Source organism: Eleutherodactylus coqui, chromosome 12 (assembly GCF_035609145.1).
Source record: "Eleutherodactylus coqui strain aEleCoq1 chromosome 12, aEleCoq1.hap1, whole genome shotgun sequence".
Taxonomy (NCBI): Eukaryota; Metazoa; Chordata; class Amphibia; order Anura; family Eleutherodactylidae; genus Eleutherodactylus; species Eleutherodactylus coqui.
The window spans coordinates 124,969,537-124,984,721 of NC_089848.1; the positions used below are offsets into that span (position 1 = coordinate 124,969,537).

At 44.6% G+C, this 15,185-nt stretch overlaps 1 protein-coding gene across 1 annotated transcript in view; it reads left to right on the plus strand.

Annotated features, from left to right (window-relative positions):
* LOC136587231 (macrophage mannose receptor 1-like) overlaps positions 1–2,296 on the plus strand; it is a 327,799-nt gene extending 325,503 nt beyond the window's left edge. Inside the window, exon 24 of the mRNA XM_066585788.1 lies at positions 1,648–2,296. Within this exon, the coding sequence (XP_066441885.1) occupies positions 1,648–1,856 (209 nt within the window). The 3' untranslated portion in view covers positions 1,857–2,296. The remainder of the gene's footprint in view (positions 1–1,647) is intronic.
* Positions 2,297–15,185: the final 12,889 nt, after the last annotated feature.

A 15,185-nucleotide genomic window follows, 5' to 3' on the forward strand; every position in this document is an offset into this window, starting at 1 on the left:
ATTCTGCGGCGGAGCCCATCATGGCGCCACCCAGAAACCCCAATACTTACCTGTGGATCCAGCGTCCCAGGTCCCGCATGACGCTTCGGCGCGTATGCGCAATAGAGCGCGTGGCGCCGACCGCATCATATGACACGCCCACAGCGTCACACGATGCGCCGGCTGCGTAATATGACGCGGCTGCGGTAGGCGGGGAAGCGGTTTCACGCTATCTTCCGCTGTGCTACAGTGGAAGATACCGTGACGGACGGCTTCCATTGACTGCAATGGAAGCCGTCCGCGCGTACATCCGCGGCAAATAGAGCATGCCGCGGGTGAGGACGGGTGATTTTATGATGCGGAATTCCGCGGTGGAATTCCGCACCGCAAGCATTGAGCTATTAGGTTTAATAGAACCTAATAGCTGTGGGCAACACAGCGGATTTCCGCCGCATATTAGGCAGCGTTAATCCGTCCGTGTGAAGGAGCCCTAACAGATGTCGGATTTTTTTTACTGGACTTATTGTTGCGGATTTGTTTGGGACAACGCTGTCACTATTTTGAACCCAACAGTATTAGATAATTTTGCCGTGCGCTCAAATAAGAGAACAGTGACACAAATATGGGTACTCACTCTGAAGGGGGAGGTTCCCCAATGATGGAAAAATAGTGTGTGACCTCCTCCCTTGGACCCTTCGTTGAGATTATGCGGTCTCACCCGGAGGTAGTATATCTTTTTTATTCCAAATGTCAAAGTCACATATGAACAAATGTTGTCCCTCACACAGGAGGTCAAACGGTAAATGCAACGCAATGGATGGCCCTTGTCAAGGCTTCTTTCCTCTAGACATTGAAGATGCCCCCTTGTTACAGTCACATTCCTGGGTATAAATATATCCCGGGACAATACAGAGATCCCTCCCATCATCTATTTATACACAGTTTTCAGAGTGCCCCCTCTGGGTACAAAGAGATGTTGGGAGAGATCCCATCCTTTGTATTGACCCCTGATATATTTATACATACTTATTAGGTCACCCCTCAGCCATCTAGTTTTCTAAACTAAATAGTCACAATCTGGATAACCTCTCTGGGTATTGTAGTCCGCCCATTCTATTTATTACTTAAGTTGCCGCCTTTGTACCCATTCAAGCTCTGATATGTCCTTCCTGAGTACCGGTGCCCAAAACAGTCCACAGCATTCCACGTATGGTACACAATGTGCATCAGATAGTTAGAGAAGCACTACAGCCATCTTTGCTTGTTCAGGACCGGAGAGTCGTCTTAAGATTGTTATTACATCAGCGTTGGAGCCTCCGGCCAGAGTTTCCATCACAGATGTGGCTGAAAATATCGGGAGAAAAAACGCTGTATTCAGCACTTCTTGTTCTGTCCAAAAGCCAGCCAGCTGGACAGAAAGCAGGCAGACCACATTATAGTCAATGACTGTCCAGTCCAGCGACTGAGTCGTTCAGCCATGGGTATTTCCCTTTACTGCTTCCTGAACGGAGCAGGAAAGCGGTATTTCCTGCGCAGGTGTGAAAGCACCCTAAGATAACTTGCCACAAAAAGTTATCAGGTCAAGTTAATCTTTGCTAAGTCTGTAGAGGGTCTTCTGTCTATAGGTATTATGTAAGGCATAACTCTATAACTCATTCTCCTTTACAGAAGAGAAGCCCTCACACGGCATGACCATTGGTGTGGTGGTTCTTGTCATTATTGTCGTTGCTGGCATCGCCACTGCAGTCTTCTTTGTATATTGGAGGAAGAAAGGGAAAGAAAACGGTGTAAACAACAGAATATACTTTGACAGTAACTGCACAGCTGGAACACACGATGGAAACGTCTTAGTGGAAAACATTGAGCAAAATGAATAGGAAAATTCCTCCCTTAAATAAAACCAGACCGGCGTTGTGCTATAATGTCCGGGCTGTAACCGACTCATGGAAGATGCCCATCTATGGGGAAGAAATAAGACTGGGCACAATTACAACATGACCTAAAGGAATATAAGAAAACACAAAGTTCTTGTAAAATTGTTGATTGTTCTTATAGCCATATAGTTATGATGGTTTTAATACAGATAATTTTCTATGACATGATATATAACTCTCCTGTTCTTTCCTGTAGAACGGCCTGTATGGGCAGGTCATGTATGTTAGGAGCGCCAGGGCTTGCAGGGGAAGGTCAACCAGATGGAAAAGTGTAGATCTTCTGAAAGTTGTTGAAATTGCTCACTATGGTTTAGCATAAATTTCTTGGATAATTTTTCAGGTTGTTTCTGGAGCTGTCACTGTTATTAAAGTATGAAATAGCAGATTTGTAATGATGTGTAATCCGTATTCTGGGTGGGTGTGGCTGTGTGAGTAAGAGGTGTGGTTTGCATGAGTAATGTGTGATAAGAATCGGGTTCCCGCACAGAAAGTTGCTCAGTTAGTGCGTGTCATGGAAGGAGCTGAACCTGAGTGCTCCCGTGGAGCGTGCGGAGCAGAAGCAGCGGGTGAGATTAGAGACAAACCAGCAATGTGGATAATTGCCCTTTGGAGTGCTGTACCATTACCTGAGTGCCACCCGAGTCCACTGAAAAAGTGTAACGGTATACTGCCCTTGATACGCCAGGCCTATTGCCCTGATCTCACCCGCAACTTCTGTCCCTGCCTGCTTACCTCCACTCCTGGCTAACCCCAGGTGGGCAACTGGGCGGTGGTCTCTACTCTCACTAGGGACCGAGAAGGGACGCTGGCGTACCTGATGGAAAGGGCAGAATACAACAGAAAAGGCAGATGTAATAAACCAACACGAAAATACAAAGCAGACCTGAGGCAGATGGAATAGCCGGGCAGAAATAGCAAACAAGCTGACAGAAGCAGGAGACCGACAGAGGCAGGCTAGCTAGCTCACTGAGGGAAACCAAAAACTGGCAGTGATTGCAAGTCACTGCCAGACTTATAAACAAAAGCCTCCACCCAGGGGCGGAGAGAGGGAGAAGCCAACTCCCAATATAAAATATAAAAAGGAAGCTAGTGCCCGGCAGCTGTAATCACCGATGTGCACACACATGACGCTACGAGCCACCAGCACACCGCCGGCCAGGAACCCATGCCCCCAGCAAGCGGACCACATGCCGGGGGGTGCATCCCGACCGCCAGACCCAGCACCCCGCCGCCCCGGGAGTAGCCGCAACTGCCGCATGATACCAAAAAGCCCAGAAAGTAGAGGCTGCTGTGGGAGTGAATGACAAGTGAACTGACCAAATATCAAATCGGTAAGGGTCCTTTTACATGGGATGAATGTCAGGTAGTGAAGCGCCCGACATTAGTCCTAGCGATAATGGGTCCTGTGCTTTCAAACAGGAGCGAGTATCACTTAGTGATGGAGGTGAGGCAAAGCGGGATGGAGATCCGGTTGCCCATCTCCATAATAAATTGACCGTCATTTGATTTTTTTAGCATAGAATGGTAGAGTTGGAAGAAACCTCCAGGGTCATCGGGTCCAACCCCCTGCTCAGTGCAGGATCACTAAATCATCCCAGACAGATGTCTGTCCAGCCTTTGTTTGAACACTTCCATTGAAGGAGAGCTCCCCACCTCCTGTGGCAACCTGTTCCACTCATTGATCCCCCTCACTGTCTAATATCTAATCTGTGTCTCCTCCCTTTCAATTGCATCCCATTGCTTCTAGTCTTTCCTTGTGCAGATGAGAATAGGGCTGATCCCTCTGCACTGTGGCAGCCCTTCAGATATTTGTAGACAGCTATTAAGTCTCCTCTCAGCCTTCTCTTCTGCAAGCTAAACATTCCCAAATCCTTTAACCGTTCCTCATAGGACATGATTTGCAGACCGCTCACCATCTTGGTAACTCTTCTCTGAACTTGCTCCAGTTTTTTTCTTTTTTTTCCAAATCAATTTTTATTCAAAGTTTTATCATACAAGACAAATAAAGTATCCAAGCACATAGTATTTTCACTGCATACAAGGCCACAAGCCGCCGCTTAGATTAAATGGCAAACTCGGGTTGAAGAATGTCTAATTACATACAATCGGAGACGGGAAGAACCTATTCGGTCCAGTTATCCGCTTACCTTGCAACCAATCATAAGGCAGAGGCAGTCAAAAAAGCAACAAATAAACAAATAAAATAGAAGTCCTTATTGAACAACTATATAAGGGGAAGGATAGCTAACAAGCGGAAGGTCGAGGGGGGAAAGAAAAGGGAGAGGGGATGGGGGGGTAGTCCCAGGTGGGGGTGGGGTGGGGGGCTAATGGGGGGGCTTAGTGAGAGAGAATGTCTAAGAACCTCAGACTGCGCCATGGGGTTCAGATCTTAATAAATCTGTCATGTGCGCCATTGTTCCAGCTTGACAGCTCCTCAAGGTTGTAGAGACTGTCAACTCTTTCCTTCCATTGTTTCAGAGAAGGGGATGTCACGGATTGCCAGTGCAGTGGGATCAGGGCCTTTGCTGAATCTATTAGAAAGGCCATCAATTTATCCCTTCGAGGGTGCAACGTTGTGGTAGGTTTCCAGAGGAGCATTATTTCTGGTAATAAGGAAAAGTTTGGTTTAATTTTCTTTAAAATTTCCTCTACCCGCTTCCAGTAAGGCTTGAGAAGGGTGCAATTCCACCATAAGTGGAGATATGACCCTACTTCTCCCTTGCATCTCCAGCATTTATCCTGGGGTGCCAATTTATATGCATAAAGCCACTGTGGTGTTTTATACCACCTTACGAGTAGTTTGTAATGTGATTCCTGCGCCATGATGCAAGGGGAGATTCCATAAGATGTTCCCAGTATCGAGTTGGTATCTTCCTGGGAGAAGGAGATGCCAAGTTCCCTCTCCCAAGAGACAATGAAGGCCAGTTGAGCTATATTCTGAGGTACGATGAAGCGTTTGCGCAATGGGGCAATTTTCCTTAGTTTGGAGTCTTTGATGCTCAGAGTGCACTCAAATGGAAGTAGAGGTCTAACCTCTCTGAACTTTTTGATGAAGTCTCCTATTAACCTGGTCACTGTGGCCTGCTGCAAGAAGGACAGTTTATGCGAGGGGAGGAGTGTTTTAAGTATTTCCCGGGGAGATAAATGGGCCAAGGAAAGCAAATCCCCAATCTTATGAGATCCGAATTTGTTCCATATGGACTCAGTGACTGGATCTGGTCTGAAGCCCAATAATTTGTGGATTGCTTTCATTGGAAGGGTTGGTGAGGGCGACGGGGCTAATCTTTCTCTTACCTTATCCCAAATTTCACACGGACCTCTCAGTAAGGGATTGAAATTCTTTGCTCTATACTGTTTTTTTTCAGGTAGCCATAGGTCTCCCTCTGAGATTTCCTTATTGTGGTGTAGGGCCATATCTGGTAATAACTTATCCCTGATCGGGTTCACTAGGTTCATCCAATAGCTTAGGTGCGAGGCACGATAATAATCAGGGATGTTAGGTAGATCCATGCCTCCCTCAGAGCCCCTTTTTATCATCAGGCTGTAGGCCAGTCTCGGTCTCCGCGATCTCCAAACAAACCCTGAGAAGATAGTACGTAGGGTTTTGAAATAGTTTGCTGGGAGGTGAATGGGAAGCATCCTTATTTTATATAGGACTATAGGTAGAATATAAGGCTTTAGGATGTTCTTCCTGCCAAACCATGATATGACCAGGATATCCTATGTTCTTAGTAGGTTTTTAATTTTATTTATTAGTGGTATGAAGTTAGCCTCAAAGAGGTCCTCTGCTTTTTTTGTAATTGTTACTCCTAGATATTCCAATGAGATCTCTGACCATGTGAAGGGGGAGGATAGAGCTAAATTATTAGACAATACGCGAGGGATAGAGATGTTTAGTATGGTAGATTTATGGAAATTAATTTTGAAGTTCGAGATTTCTCCGAAGAGGTTCAGCAGTCCCACCAGACAGAGGAGGCCCTTGCTAGGATTAGTGACTAGAAAGACAATATCATCAGCAAATGCTGCTGTGGACATTACCCTATCTCCTATGGTTAGACCCTTTATGCTCGGGTCTTGTCTTACTTTTACCAACAGAGGCTCCAGGGCTAGAACAAATAGCGAGGGGGAGAGAGCGCACCCCTGGCGTGTACCATTGTTTATCTCAAAGGTAGGCGACATAATATCATTTATTCTTAGTCTCGCATGGGGTTTGGCATAGAGTGTAAAGATAGCTGACACAAATTCAGGCGGAAGGTTATAGTTGAGCAGAACGCTTTTCATATATGTCCAATTCACCCTATCTAACATCTTTTCTGCGTCTGTGCTGACAAAGGCTAGGGGAATATGGTGGGTTTGGGCGTAGCGAGCTGCATGTTGTAGTCTATGACAATTGTCTTTATCCTCTCTCCCCCTCACAAATCCCGCCTGCTCCTCGCTGACCAAAGATGGGATGAAGTTTTCAAGCCTTTTCGCTAAAAGTTTCGCCCACAGTTTTACATCGAAATTTATAAGCGAAATGGGCCTATAATTACCACAGAGTGTAGGATCCTTATTGTCCTTGGGAATAAGAGTAATATGGGCCTCCTGCGCTTGTCTAGGAAGTTCGCTACCCTTCAAGAGTGCGTTAAAGAGGTCCGTTAATCTTGGGGTTAAGACTGTTTGGAAGGTCTTATAATAAACCCTAGTAAGTCCGTCGGGGCCCGAACTTTTGTTAGGTGGGCATGTGATTATTAGGTCTTTCACTTCCTCCTGGGTAACCAGTGAGAGCAGCGAATTTGCCTCTTGTTGGTCTAGTTTGGGTATCTTTAATTTTTGGAGGAACCTATCGATTTGTTCTTTTGGATTTGAAGTTTCCTCCCTAGTGGGGGGGTTTTGTATGTTGTATAGTTCTTTGTAAAACAGCTTGAACTCCTTAGCTATTTCCTCAGAGGATGTAACCAGCTTTCCTGACAAGGTTTTAATGGTTCTAATTGTATTCTTGGTACGCGCCTTTTAATTAATGACGTCATAAATTTACTGCCTCTATTTCCTTGCGCATAAACTACATGCTTCATATAGAGATTCTTTTTATTAAATTTTGATTTGAGACAAAGTTTTAATTCTTTTCTTAGATTTTCTAGTTTCTCTAGGTTACCCAGAGTCTGTGAGAGTTTGACAGATTGTTCGAGTTTGGCTATCTGTGAAAGCCTATTGTCTATCTCTTTCTGTAGCTTTTTCTTAACCCTGGTACCTAGGGCTATTAGTAGGCCTCTCACATAGGCTTTGTGGGCCTCCCGGACTGTGGGAGTGCCGACCTCTCCATCCGAGTTGAATAGGAAGTATTCCTTGATGGCTTTAGTGAGGTTTAGATTCTCATCCCTCGAGTCCAGTAATGAGGGGTTGAGTCTCCATCTCCATTCTTTAAAGATTACCTGGAGAGTCTGAGTAGGATATGTATGGGAGCATGGTCAGAGATGGTCAGAGGATCTATCATGGCTCTGTTTATGGACTCCAAAAGCCCTCCGGAGATGAACAGGTAGTCCAATCTCTGGAAGGAGGAGTGGACCGGAGAGAAAAAGGTCAAATCTTTCGTGGAGGGATGAAGAAGTCGCCAGACGTCCACTACTCCTAGTTCTTGTAAACCCCGGTTAAGTTTCCTTAATTTGATCTGGGAGATCTGAGACCGGCCAACAGATGAGTCAAGCAGGGGATTAAGGACGACATTGAGATCTCCTCCCAGAATTATGTGGCCTATTGCAAATTGTTTCAGTATATCAAATTGTTTAGGTAACCACGCGACCTGATCAGTATTTGGTGCATATATGTTTGCTATGGTAATTTTTACGTTGTCCAGAGAGGCCTTCAAAAAAAGTATTCCCCCCTCTCCGTCCGAGTATTGGGATTCACAAGTAAAATTAGTCGTTTTGTGGAAGAATGTGGAGACTCCTTTAGATGTCGAGGAAGGGTGGGAATTATGATAGCAGTGGAGGTATTGTCTGCCTGGCAACCCGAAGCACCTGTCCCCCCTGAAATGCATCTCCTGCAGGAAGACAATTTTGGAGTTGTACCTTTTTAGCAATAGTGCTACGTTATGGCGTTTCAACGGCGAGTTGAGGCCCTTGACATTAAATGATGTATTGCGTAGATCTCCCATGACTCGTAGTGTTTATGGAAGTGAGGCGGTATCTGAAAAAAGAAAGTATTGTTAATTGACAATAATACTTTTGGCTGAGCACTTGGTACCCCCACCTGAGGGTCGGGAGAGGGGTGGGTGAGGAAGGGTGAGGAAAATGGGGATGGGGAGGTTAAAGGAATGTAAACGAGCATTAGAAGGTACAAGCAGTAATAGACTTAAACGTTCTGTGCCCTGTAGAAGGAGAGGCCAGGTGTGCTCCTAGACTTCCTTCAGAGGGGGGAAGTATACCTCTATCGGTACTGTATGCAGCAGCCGACAGAGAGATTAAATAACAATTAAAGTTAACAATAGCCTGCCCTGGCAGGCGCTCATCAGGACCGTTTAATCCTGCAGGGGGAATAACCTTTATTCTCAATTGGGGAGCCATCAGAGCCACCCCTCAGGCTAGAGTGTGGGGGGCATGTGATGTATGCCTTGCTCCACTGGCATTCCAAACAACTTGCCAGTTCTCCTCTCCCAGCCCCATACAACAGGGTACTGGTAGTACTGGGGGGGGGGGGCAGCTCTCTCCCAGCCAAGAAAAACAGTAATTAACAGTAGGTGCAGACCAAGGCAACCGGAAGATTTCAAACGCATAACATTGTCTGCGGTAGGAAGAGAATGGGGCAATCACACCATAGTAAGTGGTCTGTCAGGAACAAAATTGTCCTTCAAGTGTCCCTTTCTCCAAGCTCTTCTCTTGGTTTTTTCTTTTTGTTTTTTGGAGATTTTGAGTTGCTCACTAGTTGCCAGTTTTCTTGTGGGGCCAACCTGGGGAACTTAGGCAAGTCCGGTAAAGGTAGCCATCCCTGGAGCTGAATGGGCTCGAACTTGCTCCAGTTTGTCTATCTTTTTTTTTAAAGTGGGGTGCCCAGAACTGGACCCAGTATTCCAAATGAGGTGTGACTAAGGAAGAGTAGAGGGGGATAATAACCTCATGTGATCTAGACTCTATGCCTCTCTTAATACATCCCAGAATTGTGTTTGCCTTTTTGGCTGCTGCATCACATTGTTGGCTCCTGTACAGTCTATGATCTATTAGTATACCCAAGTCTTTTTCACATGTGCTGCTGCTTAGCCCAATTACTCCCATCCTGTATGTGCTTTTTTCATTTTCCTTGCCCAGATGCAGGACTTTGCATTTCTCCTTGTTGACTACTATTCTGTTAGTCGCCGCCCACTGTTCAAGCTTTTCTAGATGATTTTGAATTCTCTCTCTCTTACTTAGTGTTAGCTATCTTTCCCTTCAAAAACTGAAAAACAAGCTGATTTTCATTTGGTCGCTGCTAGCATTTACACTGAGCAATCACAAGTAGCATAGAGTACACATGTTATGTCAAACTGAAAAGTGACAGGTGCCCCATCCCCATTGACATTTGATGTCTCTGCCCCTTTTAACGTCTCTTTGGCCCTCACATTTTTGTTAAAACCAGGCATCCTTTTCTGTCTGGTGGCCCCCACCCTCGCATTCCAGTGAATGTGCCGTACCAGGGCCCCTTCTGCGAATTGCGGCCCCCCCACCATTGCATCAGCGTGTCTCAGGATAATAAAGACTTTTAGTATATTTATAGCCTGGATTGCTATTATGCACCTTTTTTTTCAATTCCCCTTATGATAATATGTAGAACGCATCTCCAGCCCTGGTAAGTTTTTATGTATAGCCCTGACAGAGCTGTTATTATAGAGAACACACAGTTGCCAAAAAATGCAAAGTTTTATAAAAAGCTTTATTGAGCTCACAAGGCAATGTGAATACATAACGACGTGCGATAAAAAATACGAATGATAGAGTTATTACATAAATGAATACAGCATATGCGAAAAATATAAAAAAATTGGCTTATAGAATTATTTATTATATAGCTATGTATAACAGTGTATAATGTTAACAGATATATAGTCATATTTGTACAAGCATTTACAAACTTAACCACGCCATGGGAAACATCTGTGTTGACCGCTTTTTAGGCAGCAAGCTCCTTTGTGGTATTCCGACTGTCGTAGTGCTGAAAGTCCGTTTTTTGTTTTACAGGTTATTGGGTGCAAAACCAGGGGCCGATGCTGTTTTCATACTCTGGAGAATTTCTCTAGTACCTTGGTGGCCAATGACCATAGAAGGTATATTAATCTTGGCCAACGAGCGTATAAACACATCCCAGCCCAGAGGGGGATTTTTCTTGGTAGCACTCTGGCTCTGCGTGACATGACGGATCAAGTCCAGTATGTTCGCACCACCAGGGCAATAGTCCTTCAACTTAAAGTTTAATATCAATCATGGCCTTTATTAAAAATTTCATCTTCAAAGAATCCAGGAGTACAGACGGAGCATTAGCCTCTGCTATTGCGTGCATAAAAATGTTCCACCCCATCCGGATAGTTTTTCTCACAATTGTGGCTCTGCGTCGTATGTCTGATTCAGGGAAATTGGATCCGGGAATCATAATGCAGTAGCTCTGCCATGCCTTATGACAGCGATCATCAGGGCAGTGGTTAAAGTCCCCCATGGGGACACAAATGTTGTAAAAAAACGAAAGATTAAAAATATGAATAAAAAAATGTAAAAAAAGAGTAAAAAAAAACATTTTTTATGCTTTTTCTCAGATTAGCATAAAAAAAGGTAAAAAAAAAATAAACCCCCACATATTTGGTATTGTCGCGTCCATAACAACGCGTACAATAAGTTGCACATGCTTTTGACTGTGCACGGAAAAAAACGCAAAAAAAAAAAAAACGCTAAAAAACTGAGGCAAAATGCTAATTTTTAGCATTTTGCCTCACTAAAAACGCAATAAAAGTGATCAAAAAAGCCGTATGTACCCCAAAATAACACCAGTATAAACTACAGCTCGTCTCACAAAAAAATAAGCCCTCACAGAGCGCGGTACATCAAAAAATTAAAAAGTTACAGGACTTTGAATGCAGCGATTTAGAATAGAAAAAAGATTTCCAAAAAAAAGGGTTTTTATTGCAGAAAAGTGGGAAAACCTAAAAAAATGTAAGAATGTTGGTATCGTTGTAACCGTACCGACCCGCAGAAAAAATGGAATGTCTCATTTATGCTGCATGATTAACGCTGTAAAAAAAAAATTAAAAATCTATGGCAGAATTGATGCGTTTTCTCTCCCTGCTATCATAAAAAAATAAAAGTTTTACAATGTAGTCTATGTACCCAAAAGTGGCGCCGATAAAAACTACAGTTCGCCACGCAAAAAACAAGCCCTCATACGGCCGCGTCGACCGAAAAATAAAAAAGTTATGACTTTTGATAAACGAAGAAGAAAATCCGCCAAAAATTGACGCTTTTTAGATCCAGGCCGTTCTCGATAAGCTTCGGCTGATTAAATATGTCTCCATAAATAGACCCCCAAAGCTCCACAGATTTAGAGCATTGCGTGGCCCTGGCCCTTTTGACGAACCCTAAATTCTCTCCACCGAGGCTCCTGTCATGATGGTGTCCAGACGTGTCTTTGTAAAACAGCCCAGCGGAAAATTGAGACGCAAGCATGTGAGGACTATAATGTAAAATAGTCCCGATATACGTTCTATAGCTATAAGGGTGGACTCCCACTGGCGTTTTATTCTCTCTTGTGCTGCGAGAGCAAGTGAAAACATACGCCTCGCAGCGCAAGGAAAACGCTGGAATATCGCCAGTGTTTTCAATGGGGCCAGCGGCAGCAGCACCAGCCCCATTGAAAACATAGGGAGAAGACCACGGACTTCTGTCACAGCTGTCGCAGCAGTGACAGCTGTGGCAGGATTTTCCTTCTTTCCCGTGGGGACCATGGTGATGAAGGAATCCTCTGCCACAGCTGTCACAGCTTGGCAGAAGTGCAGTATACTATCCCATTGCTTTCAATGGGATTGGCGCTGCTACCGCTGGCCCCATTGAAAGCAGTGGTTTGTGGCAACCCCCGCAGTATGATTTTTGGGGAAGGGCTTGAAATATAAGCTGTATAAAAAAGACAAAAAGAAATGTACTTACCTCTCCGCCGCTCAGACGGGTCCTCTGGCTGGCTCCCCAGCACTTCCAGCAGGCGGGGATTTAAAAATCCCTGCCTCCTGAAAGGGCTGTGCTGGTTGGCTGAGCGTTCAGCCAATTACAGCCAGTGCTTAGCTATACAGCCAATCAGCACAGCCCTTTCAGTAAGCTATTGCTTTCAATGGGGCCAGCAGCAGGGCCGACCTCATTGAAAGCAATGGGATAGCATGCTGCACTTCTGCCACAGCTGGGGCAGAAGTCCGCAGTCTCCTCCCTATGTTTTCAGTTGGGCTAGTGCTGCTGCCGCTGGCCCTATTGCAAACACTGGCGATATTCCAGCATTTTTCTTGCTCTGCTCTGCTAGTGTTTTCACTTGCTCTCGCAGCGCAAGAGAGAATAAAATGCCAGTGGGTGTCCACCCTGAAGGTTATCCGACTGCAAGATTAGTAAATCCCCCAACGTGACATCCACTTGATTGAAGAGCGTCGCTATAGGGAAATTAACCCTTTTCAATCCACTGTCTGACGTCTAAAGACATTATGATTTAAGGCTGTAGAGCTACGATGTTGGAAGACATCCATCAGGGTTCTCTTACTGTATATTGCCAGCCTCTCTGCTGTCAGAGCCTATCCAACATGTCACCTCATGCAGTACTGGCTTTAGCCAGCAGATAGCACCGTTATATAACGGCAGAAAAAGAGTAAGCCCCCTAGGAAAACTAGGATGCAAATTGGATTGGAAAGAGTTAATAAGCCCCACGTGAGCGCCGTCAGGGATGGGGGTATTATTCTGTTTTACTATACGGCAGACTAAGTGCAGGAGGGTATTATTAAAGTCGTAATAATATTCACCGCTACCCGATATGAAGAATTCCGGCAGCACGTTGTCGGGTAGAGCCGCGATAGGCTAGACTTCAACAAACAGGGATTTCTCTATACTCGTTTGCGTCAGCAGTATTTAAAGCCCTTCACAGTGTTGGACAAATTAAAACTAAAATGTTTAATACCAGTTAACATATTCTGGTCCAACAAGGACACGCTCACACAAATCACATATAAGTTCCCACCTAACCCACCAATTGATTAAACAGCCCTATGCATACCAAGGGATCAGATAAGGCTGTATTTATGACTTCGACTATGGTAGTCCAGGTATGTAAATAGGAAAGCTTTTGGGTGACAGCTGTATCTGTCATAGAAAGGGAGGGCTAGATAGGAGAATAAATATAATATCTCCTAGTTACAGGCTTGTCAGAAATGGAGCAGAGATAGATTAGAGCCCGGCTTCGCATACTGGCCGAGGTGAGGTGTTGTTCGATTATGAACGTGCTCAGGACAAAGAATTATCCTGCTCATGTACAAAAGGGATGTGGTTCAGAATGCTCCAATACCCTATGCCACCTTAATTTAGCCTCTAAGTACTAATTCCTCAGACCAACAGCTAAAAAGTGTCCCCCACAAAAGGCAGAGATGAAAAATTGCCTTACTCAAATATAGGAAGGACTGACACAAAGTACCTAATATACCAATAACACTTCATAGATGGTTCATAGTTCTTAGGTTTGACGCGTTTCTGGCGTCACCGTCTTTTACGCAGAGCTCTTATCAATGAGCAGCGGATGATATGGAGGCACGACACATGAACAAGGCCTGAACCGCACTGTTCTTGGTTTGGTTGGTTGATCCGGTCCATAACAGCCTCCGAGACAGGGGTGACGGCGTACCATACGTCCTGCAATAACTGGGGATGTAAACATTAGGGATGCTGTTCTAATATTAGTCCTGGAATTCCTGGGGACTGAAACAGCAGGCGGTGCTATTCTAACAATAATACTAGAACGTCTGGGTATGTTAGCAACATGTGGTGCTATCCTAACATTGGAAAGTCTGGGGACAGAAACATCAGCAGGCACGGCTATAACATTTCTCCTAACATCTGAGTGTAAAAACAGCAGGTGGCGCTATTGTAACATTAGTGTTGGAATTTCTGGGGGTATAAACATTAGCGGGTTCTATTCTAACATTAGTGCTACACTGTCTGGGCATAAGCACCATGAGGAGGCTCTGTTCTAACATTAGTATTGCAATGTCTAGTAATATAAACAGCAGGTGGTGCTATTGTAACATTAGTGTTGGAATTTCTGGGGGTATAAACATTAGAAGGTTCTATTCTAACATTAGTGCTACACTGTCTGGGCATAAGAACCATGAGGAGGCTCTGTTCTAACATTAGTATTGCAATGTCTAGTAATATAAACAGCAGGTGGTGCTATTCTAACAAGTACATTTCATAGTCGGGAAACCACTGTGTAACAAACTTCCTGCTTTATTATTAAAACTCGTGCATATTCACAGAAAATGGAGGACGCGTTTCAGCTCTATCATGAGCCTTGCTCACCTCTACATCAAATCTGTTCACAAACATTTAAAAAAGCTTTTACCTTAATTGCTTCATTAAAAACACACTGTGAATTTAACCTTTTTTTTTACACTGGGAAGAGCCCACTAACTAATTTTAAACATAAAATATAACTTTTATTCACTCTGTTAAAAATTAAGCTCACTGACAAACATACACAGATATATATCAATTAGAGATGAGCGAACGCGTTCGTCCGAGCTTGATATTCGTGCGAATATTAGGGTGTTCGGGATGTTCGTTATTCGTAACGAGCACCATGCGGTGTTCTGGTTACTTTCACTTCCTTCCCTGAGACGTTAGCGCGCTTTTCTGGCCAATTGAAAGACAGGGAAGGCATTACAACTTCCCCCTGTGACGTTCAAGCCCTATACCACCCCCCTGCAGTGAGTGGCTGGCGAGATCAGGTGTCCGCCTAATATAAAAGTCGGCCCCTCCCGCGGTTCGCCTCAGATGCCTTGTGAGTTAGATGAGGGACAGTGCTGTTTGTACCGGAGCTGCTGTAGGGAAAGAATTGGTAGTTAGTGTAGGCTTCAAGACCCCCCAAAGGTCCTTATTAGGGCCACTGATAGCTGTGTGTTGGCTGCTGTTAGCAGTGGCAATTTTTGTTTTCTCAAAATCGCCTCTGCAGACCGTTGCACCTGGCATTAGGGACAGAAGTGCTGCATAGGCAGGGAGAGTGTTAGGAGTGAGTGTAGCCTTCAAGAACCTCAACGGTCCT